The following is a 9786-nucleotide window of genomic DNA, read 5'->3' as shown; positions in this document are numbered from 1 at the left end:
GGACCGGGGTCCTGCTCTCCAGTGGGTCCGGGGTTCGAGTCCTGCTCGGGGTGCGTCCCCTCCCCCTCCGGCCTTATGCCCTGTGTTGCCGGGTAGGCTCCTGTTCCCCGCGACCCCGTATGGGACAAGCGGTTCCGAAAATGTGTGTGTGTGTAAAACCTTGATCACGATCACAAGCACTACAGCTGGAGGAGGGATCTCGCATCCTTTTGAGTGCCCAATAACAGCTCTAAGCACTACACCCCCTGCTGCTGTAACGCAACGTTTACCATGTCAGTATCCGGCAACCTCCTGCTGCACATCAGGTACGTCCCTGAAGCACACGAGAGCAGGTTTCCGTCCAGATGAAGAGCTCCAGAAGTCCACCCAGTAGTCAAAGGTACCTGACAATACGAAGTGAACCCCCCCCCCATCTCCAATCCAGAGGCTTCTGAGGTGGAACTCAGATCGATGACTATCTGCTTTCTCAATTACCAACGTCCCTCTCACCATCGACTATCCCATGCCCCCCCCCCCAGCACAGCAGGGCAGGTCGACCTTGCAGCACAGAGTTAGAGTTCTTGGTGTGTCCCCACCCCCACCTCTCTCTTCCAGCATCTCTAAGATCTTTCCTGGACATTAAGAGCAAAACCTTCTAGATGTCATTGTGGGCCACTACCATGGAGATGAACAGGAAGGGACTGACTGCTCCTTCTCAGTAACAGTGATGAAATATATGCTCATTGTTTTAAGTATCAATTTGTTTCATTCCATTTAGCATTGAAATCAAAAGAAACAAATTTTTACAAAGTTCTGACTATGATGCTCCCCACCAGTAATTTCCAATACAGATGATGTGGCGACTGCATGACTGGCAGCCTTCCTCATTGGCAGCGCCTTCCAGTCATCGAAAGGTACAGTTTGACACCCATGTAGTTTCTCCTCAAGAAAGCAGTCCAGTCCCTCACTATCACCTGCTCACCTGACAGCAAGTGACTTAAGATTAACTGGCTTCGTCATTAAGAGGCTCATGTTTCCTGTGTTCTAGGGCCCTGCTGTTGTACTCAGGAGTGGAGCATTTCTCAGAAATGAATCCATACAGTAAACGGTTCTATAAACGCTACCTCCGCATGTTGAGCTACAAATTTTACAGTTTATTTCTAACTGTACTTCACTAATTTGGTCACTTGAATTTTCATTTTTCATGCTGCAAATGGTCACCTGTTTACCCACCCAGCCAATAGATGGCAGTAAACAGCACCCAAACAGAACATGAGTGCCGGACCGTCTAATTCGACTCGCTGTCACAGTGTTCACAGCTCATATCTGGTGTTCTTGAGTGTCAGTGATCAATAACAAGGATGGGATGAACTGGCAAACAATTAGCACTGAATGGTAATTTGTGGACACAAAAGATTTTTTAATTCCAGATGTTTTCTATTGGTTTCAATATTGATTTATCACAAACTTAAGTCTTACAAGGTATTTATTATAGCTATATCTCAATTTTTTTAAACCACAGAACTAATGATTAAACCAAGGAACATGTGCTAAGTTGCTAAGTATTAAGCTTTCATTGAATATCATTAAATGATGACTTTGGAGTCATGGGCAAAACAAGTTAAAAACAGATTTACAGTCCTACCGGTGTATGAAGAGCCAGCAGATTGACATCTGTGATTGCGATGTGCTGGAGGAACCAAATAATACTAGCAATAATGAACATAAATACTTATGGGGGAAAAGTAAAGCAAATAAAAATATGACTTTTTAGACACTCACCTAGAGCAACTTGTTTAGCTTCTCTCTCTTCAGCCTGGTGTTCTACTTAAGCCGTCAAGGTTAAGAAGCTTTTCTCAGCGCTACAGCAGCGGAGCCCACACTGAGACTCGGGTTCAGAAGTTTCCCCTTTCAAGTCCTGATCCTTCATCACTCTGCCCCACAGAGTGAGCAGAGCGCAGGACTGCGCCAGCAGGAGGCGCCCTGTGACGAACAAGGAGCTGCTGCGAAACGCTGGCATTGGCACTGCCGTTCGGGGCGCCATCCCCCAAGCTCGGCCTCCTGGGAAGCGGCGTCTTTCGCGAGCGCAGCTGTTGCTGCGGAAACAGTAAAAGCAGTGCTCTTGAAGGCACTCGAATGTCTGTTTACCTTGTTGTCCGTGCGCTGTTGTGACAGCTGTGCCAACCGGTGAAAGGCACACATCTGGAACACTGCATGCGCGCGTGCACACACAGTGCTGCTGAGCAGGTCACATGGAGGAAACACAGCAGAGGACAGCGATGGGACACGGTAGCGAGAACAGCCCTTAAAGTGGCCTTCGCTGCAGCCTGGTGCAATTAAAGTCTGGATCAATAACCTTAGTGCACAAGCGGGACACACCGGACATGAAAACGTTCTGCTTCATGAGCTTAACACACTTGTCTATTCCCCACCTGCTAGATGCTCCACACACACACACACACACACACACAGAGGACGGCGCAGGAACAAGGCACCTTTGGAAGAACAAACGATTGGTGACCATTACTGCATGTAGTGATTCGTAAGGGCCAGCAGGTGAAATAGTGGTTAAAGCCACTGCCTTCCAATCAAAAGACTCGGGTTCAAATCCCCGCTCCTGTGCTTATGCCCTTGATCAAGGTACTTACCCAGTAAATTAGCCAACTGTACAAATATGTAAATCATTCTAAAATGATTAGCATACAATCTAGATGTGGCAGTACACCTTGGAGAAAGGCATCGGCAGAACGATCAAATGCAACATAAAAACACACGAGGACATTACGTGTAGGGTTCGCACGGCTCCCCAGAATTGTCTGGACTATTTGTGCTGTGTTCTGCTCTGCAAAACTGTCAGCGTTGATCTGTATTGATGAATATTAATCATTGAGAGGGCGACTCAGGCGGTTCTCCGGCGATACTCGGTACGGCGCATTCTGTACCCGGAGCAGAGCTCTACAGCACTTACAGTCAATACTCTGCTCTACTTTCACTTGTACTTTTACCTTCTCTAAGGACCCTGTGTGATTTATGTATTGTGTACGTTTTCTGCACTTTCTTTACTGTCTAACAGACTTTGTTGGCCAGAGAGCTCTTGGCATCAATATGAACAATGTGTGGGATGCGTACACAACATAAACAGGGTTCGACTGTATTTCTATCACTATGGCAACAATATAAACCAACAGCTCCACAGACACGATCACACTGCACTGACTGTGAGATGTGAACTAAGTGACCACTGAGTTAACCCATGACCACGTGACAATGTGCTCACGAAGCAGGTGTGTTGAATGAATAAAGAGACACGGTCCAGCATGGATGATGATGTAGGTACTGTAAACCCATTCTCCACTTTATTTGCCCCCCTGCCAAGCTGAACCAGTGCACTTGGTTCACCCCCAGCACAGAGGCGTACATCAGGAGCCCCCTTGATTCAGCCTTGACTTCAGGTACAAAAAAACAACCAAAAAAACACAAAGGAAATAATGGGACATCAGGACACAGGTCTGCATGGAGTGGAGGGTCAACTTCCCGCCCTGTTCCGCCACAGGAAACTGAAATGTGAACACCCGCCAACGGGCTGCTACAAGTTCCGCCTCCTTACTGATAAAACTTGGGACCTCAGGAGTGAGTCCTGACCGTCCGCTTTGAAATGCCATGAACACAAAGAGAAACGGGAGAGTACCCAAAATTCTACTTGCGGCCACTGATACGGTGGCGGGCCGCGTGCGGATGAGAAAATGCTCCTGTAGGATATGACACGTCTGTGCCGTGATTACGGAGACCTTTGGGGAGGGGGAGCGGAGCCTGCCCCAGTCCTTCATTCCCCAGTCACGGTCTCTTTTGGTCTGCAGTCCACAAATGATAGAAAAGCTCACATTTTTCATATCTACAGGGCGTAAAAATGAAATGCAGGTCGACTATGAGGAACATTCTCTTAGGTGGAGGGACGGGAGTTGCTCACTGTTACATCAGTTCCGCAGAGGATTCCGTCTGCACGGTCTTACAGTGTCCGCAGGGGAAACGGCGGAGACCCGGGCAGGGGGGCTAGGAAGGTCTCTGCTCCGGCCCCTCTGCGACTTCAGGACAGTAAAGGGAGTGGTCCGGCCCCGGTCGACTGTGGGACAGGAGGTCTGCAGGGAGGAGCCCTTGGGGTGTCTACGGCGGCTGTCTCGGGGTGCTACGGCAGCTGGTGGACGAGCGTCGCCACAGAGCAAACACTGAGGCATCGGGTCGGCGACATACAGAGATCCAGGTGTACACAGTAACGCTATATTAACACCTCATTTAAAGACGGCAAAGAAACTACAAGTAAGAACTAAAATCACTGTTCTGTGGCACTCACGTAAAAGCAAAAAAAATGTATCATTTGTGTAAAAAAATTCTACGATACAAATTGAAGGTATCACAAACTGATTACTTTGTCTTGATTTTCTAGGAATGAAAGTCAACCCTGTTTTTGTTTGCTGTTCACTGTCTTGTCATTTCCAAATTATGAGTTCAGACACATGGGTCTTTAGGACCTCCCCCCACTGCATCCTTCTCTTCGGCTCGACCAATAGGAAGTGGTTCCTGTGAGCCCGAAGCCTCTCATTGGAGAATGTAAAAGGACATGCTCCACCTTTCCCAGAGCAGCTAGATATTTTGATATGCGTTAAAAAAAAAAAAAAAAAAAAAAAAAAAAAAAAAAAGGGGTGAGCCCTTTCCTAGCACAGCTTCACCAGCTCTTTCCAATCAAAAAAACACAACAAAAACAACCTCAGCGCTCCTCCTAAAAGAGACACACACGCTTTCTCTCTCTCTCACACATACAGACACACACACAAACAGAACAGAGGCAGTCAGGTAAACATAATAGATATGCAGGCGGCACTGGGAGACGACTGCCTCGCGTAAAATAGGCAAGTGCACAAGAACTGAGTTTTGTTTTTATTCTTCTTCCTTAAGTGGTCCAGTCTCTCTCTCCATTCCCTGCCTCCCCTGTGTGAACAGGGGGTAGGCGGAGTCTGCTGCTGCACTGGCCCAGCCAAAAAAGAAACACTTCCTCCATCCTCTCCCACTTCTGGGCTTGCTCTTTCTTCCCTGCACTTGAGTGTCTGTTGGAGTCCGTGCAGTGGCCATCTCTCGCTCTCTCTCTCTCTCTCTCTCATGTTGCCTGGCTCGCCCTCCAGGGGGCACTCTAGAACATTTCGGGGAGTGTGACGTTGCGCAGGAGCCACTGCTGCGAGCGTGCCCCATTGCAGTCCCTGATGCTGGGCACCTGGCTGTCATCTTCAGTGGCCTTGTCCAGACACTGGTTGCTGTTCACATGGACCAGTGTCAACTTCTGCAGGGTGGAGAGCCAGACAATCAATCAATCAATCAATCAATCAATCAATCAATCAATCAATCAATCAATCAAAATCTGAAACATATGCTTCATAGACAGACACATAAATACACACTTTATTGAAAAGGACTAGGAAATTCAGTTCAATAGACAGTTGTTTATGTGAACTATTCACAATTCCTGCAGCACACATTAACTGTACTTAGTAAGATACAGCACTGATGATCCACCTAAGATGTGGTAAAAATGTAAACACACTGGGTCCTCAACTTATAAACAGATGGAAGTAGACAGGTGGTTGCTACTCATTTTGTTTGTCATTCTAAAAAGTCACTTTTACTTCCAAGTCACAATCAAAAAGTTTAACAACAAAACAACCCTCAGTTCATTTGCTGGTAAGATTCTCTAAAAATCTCAGACACTGCCACAGTAAATAAATAAACTATTTTAATTTTAGTAAGATTTTAATTTTATTAAAATTAACTTTAAACAATTAAAATGTTAATTAAAATAACATTTTAATTTTAGTTAACATAAAGCTGCATTAAAAATTAAAAACTACTTTGAAATGCTGACTGATTCATCTCATAAACATACAAAATCCTCATCTCCTTACTGATTACTACCACTTGGGGACACCAAACACGAGCTGTAAACACTGTGGAAATGAGTTGAATTGAAGTAGTCCAGTACTCCTGTTTTTTTTGGTCTTTATTGCCACCTATCAGCTCAGCATATGAACGCAGGTCACTTTTAAGAAAAAAAAGATGTGAAAAACACTACTATAAAAACTTTAAAGCATTGAAAACTTGGAAACTGGACCTTTATTGACACAGGCCACAATATTACAAATTCAGAAGCAGTCTTGGTCAATAAAAACAGACCTGTTTAAGAATACACCAAACCAGCATTCACTTAGCGGTGACTGCGAGAGCCCTCAGACCAACAGCTGAATTACAAGGATGTGCAACGCTCTTACACAGCAGAATCATCAGAGCAAGATTTTACACCCTGTGCATGGATCTGGAAGACGTATTTAAGGAACTCATTTTGGCAGACCCTTCCTGGATCGGGGCCTTGGCGTGGTGGAAGGGCTTATGTGATCTAGGAATATCCAGAGCTATGTCATTGGGAGCACTATACTCCTGGTAGGGTCTCCCAAGGCAAACAGGTCTGGAGTGAAGATCCAGACTAACACGATCCAAAAACCTCCATGGAAAAAGTAAACAAGAGATCGTTTACCCTGCCCGGAATAGGGTCACCAGGACCTACCCCTGGAGCCAGGCCTGGGGGTAGTGTTCCTAGGCGAGCCCGAAAAGACATCGTGGGGGGGGCCATGTGGGCCCACCACCTGCGAGGTCCAGCATGGGGGTCGGGTGCAATGTATACCTGGCAGCGGGAGGGGGCGGGGTGGTGCATGGCGTCGTAGCCCCTCATGATGGAAACTGGCTCTTGGTACACGGACTGTCACCTCACTTTGGGGGGGTGGGGGGGGGGTGCCGGAACTGGTGCGGGAGGTTGAGAAATACCAACTAGATATAGTTGGGCTCACTTCCATTCACACTGTTGGTTCTGGAACCAAACTCCTCGATAGGGGGTGGTCCCTCTCCTACTCAGGAGTTGCACGAGGTGAGAGGCGCCGGGCGGGTATGGGGATACTCACAAGCCCCCGGCTGGCTGCCATACAGTTGGAGTTTGGACCGGTGGACGAGAGGGTCGCCTCAATGTGACTTAGGGTCGCAGAGAAGAAAACTTTGACTGTTGTGTGTGCTTATGCATCAAACAGCAGTTCAGAGTGTTTGGCCTTCTTGGAGAAGGTGGGTGGGGTTCTGGGCAGGGCCCCACTTACAGACTCCACAGTCCTGCTGGGGGACTTCAACGCTCACGTTGGCAATGACTGGGAAATCTGGCGGGGGGCGAGTGGGAAGAACGGCTTGCCCAATCTGAACCCGAATGGTGAAATGTTATTGGACTTCTGTGCTAGTGATGATTTGTCCATAACAAACACCATGTTCGAACACAAGGATGCTCATAAGTGCACTTGGTACCAGAGCTCCTTCGGCCAAAGGTCAATGATCGACTTTGTAGTCGTTTCTTCTGACTTGAGGCCACGTGTTCTGGACACTCAGATGAAGAGAGGTGCTGAGCTGTCAACTGATCACCATCTGGTGGTGGGTTGGATCAGATGGCGGGGAAAACTGATGGACAGACCCTGTAGGCCCAGGCGTTTAATGAGGGTGTGCTGGGAACGACTGTCAGAGGATCTTGTCTAGAATGATTTTAACTCGCACCTCCGGGAGAGCTTCTCTCATGTCCCGGAGGAGGTAGGGGACATGGAGTCTACCGGCAGGCGAAAAAGGCAGCAGCAGCTACAGTTGCAGAAGCAAAATCCCCGGTATGGGAGGAGTTTGGAGAGGCCATGGAAAACGACTATCGGTCGGCTTCAAAGAGGTTCTGGAGAACCATCCGGCAGCTCAGAAAGGGTCGGAGGAGTTTCGCTCAGGCTGTGTTTAACAGGAGTGGAGAAACTCTGACCTCTGATGAGGACATTGTCTGGAGGTGGAAGGAGCACTTTGAAGAACTCTTTAACCCAAGTGATATGCCTCCCTTACAGGAGTCAGGGACAGAGGCTTTCGGGCTGTCAGAGTCCATTTCCCTGATGGAAGTTACTGAGGTAGTTGGTAAGCTCCACAGTGGCAAAGTACCGGGGGTGGATGAGATCCGCCCGGAAATGCTTAAGGCCCTGGATGTTGTAGGGCTGTCATGGTTGACACGCCTCTGCAATGTTGCATGGACCTCGGGGACAGTGCCCTTGGATTGGCAAACTGGGGTGGTGGTCCCTATCTTAAAGAAAGGGGACCGGAGAGTGTGCGCCAACTATCGGGGCATCACACTTCTCAGCCTCCCTGGGAAAGTCTATGTCGAGGTGCAGGAGAGGAGGCTCCGGCCGATAGTTGAACCTCAGATTGAAGAGGAACCATGCGGATTCCGCCCTGGCCGTGGAACAGTGAACCAGCTTTTTACCCTCTCACAGATAACTGAAGGGGCATGGGAACTTGCTAATCCAGTCTACATGTGTTTTGTGGACTTGGAGAAGGCCTATGACCGTTTTCCCCGGGAAATTCGGGAGGTGCTTCAGGAGTATGGGGTACCGGGGCCACTACTGCGGGCCAGTTGGTCCTGGGACATATGGAGTGAAAGCTGTGTCCGCATACTCCACATTAAGTCAAGCCTGTTCAATGTGGGTGTTGGACCCCGCCAAAGTTGTGCCTTGTCTCCACTCCTGTTTGTGGTTTTCTTGGACAGGATATCAAGGCACAGTGGAGGCCAGGAGGTCATTCTGTGTGGGAGTTGGAAGGTGACATTTCTGCTCTTTGCAGATGATGTTGTCCTTTTGGCACCGTCACAGGGTTACCTCCAACACGCACTGGAACGGTTTGCAGCCGAGCGTGAAGCGGTTGGGATGAGGATCAGCACCTCAAAGTCTGAGTTCATGGTTCTCTCACGGAAAAGGATGGCATGCCCCCTCCAGGTAAGGGGAGAGAATTTGCCCCAGGTGGAGGAGTTCAAATATCTTGGGGTCTTTTTCACGAGTGAAGGGAAAAGGGAGCGTGAGATTGGCTGCAGACTGGGAGCAGCGGCAGCAGTAATGTGGTCGCTGTACCGGACTGTAGGGGCGAAGGGGGAGCTGAGCCATAAGGCGAAGCTCTCCATTTACCGGTCGATCTATGTCCCTACCCTCACCTATGGTCATAAACTTTGGGTAATGACTGAAAGAATAAGACTGCAGATACAAGCGGCTGAAATGAGTTTTCTCCGCAGGGTGTTGGGACTCACTCTCCATGACAGAGTGAGGAGTTCGGACATCCGGGAGGAGCTCAGAGTAGAGCCGCTACTCCTCCACATTGAGAGGAGCCAGTTGAGGTGGTTCGGGCATCTGATAAGGATGCTCCCTGGGCACCTCCCTTTGGAGGTATACCGGTCACAGCCAACTGGGACGAGGCCCCGAGGTTGGCCCAGGACCCGCTGAAGGGATTATATCTCACAGTTGGCCTGGGAACGGCTGGGGACCCCCCAGGCTGAGCTGGAGGAAGTTGCGGGGGACAGGGGTGGCTGGGCCTTTCTGTTCTCCCTGCTGCCACCGTGACCCTTTTACGACAAGCGGGACAGAAGATGATTTTGGCAGAGGACAGCCGAGCTGCTGACTAAGAGACAGAGCGGTGTTGAATTCCAGATTTTCCAAGATCAATGGGTTTCTGGCCCCTGCTTCAGAGTGCTAGGGTTAATGGCTTGTTAATGCTGGTTATTATGTCTTTAATCCCCCCAGTCCCCCCCCCCCCCAGCCATCACTTCCTGTAACGCTACACTCCACACCTCAGTATCCTGCTCTTCCTATGTTTTCAGAGTCAATTATCAGAAGCATCTACTGTCTGGATCAGCCCCCACTCCATCAGTGAAAGCTGGGGGTGCAAGAT

General features: G+C 48.9%; 1 protein-coding gene across 3 annotated transcripts in view; it reads right to left on the bottom strand.

Moving 5' to 3' along the window:
* Positions 1–4651: 4651 nt before the first annotated feature.
* Positions 4652–9786, bottom strand: part of galnt1 (UDP-N-acetyl-alpha-D-galactosamine:polypeptide N-acetylgalactosaminyltransferase 1) — a 131071-nt gene continuing 125936 nt past the window's right edge. For all 3 annotated transcript variants that reach the window (XM_029259980.1, XM_029259982.1, XM_029259981.1), the window contains one exon: positions 4652–5308. In XM_029259980.1, the coding sequence (XP_029115813.1) occupies positions 5162–5308 (147 nt within the window). In that variant the 3' untranslated portion in view covers positions 4652–5161. The remainder of the gene's footprint in view (positions 5309–9786) is intronic.

This window comes from Scleropages formosus, chromosome 18, assembly GCF_900964775.1.
Source record: "Scleropages formosus chromosome 18, fSclFor1.1, whole genome shotgun sequence".
NCBI classification, from domain to species: domain Eukaryota; kingdom Metazoa; phylum Chordata; class Actinopteri; order Osteoglossiformes; family Osteoglossidae; genus Scleropages; species Scleropages formosus.
Note: the sequence above shows the minus strand (reverse complement) of the source record. Positions and strands in the feature narration are given on the sequence as shown.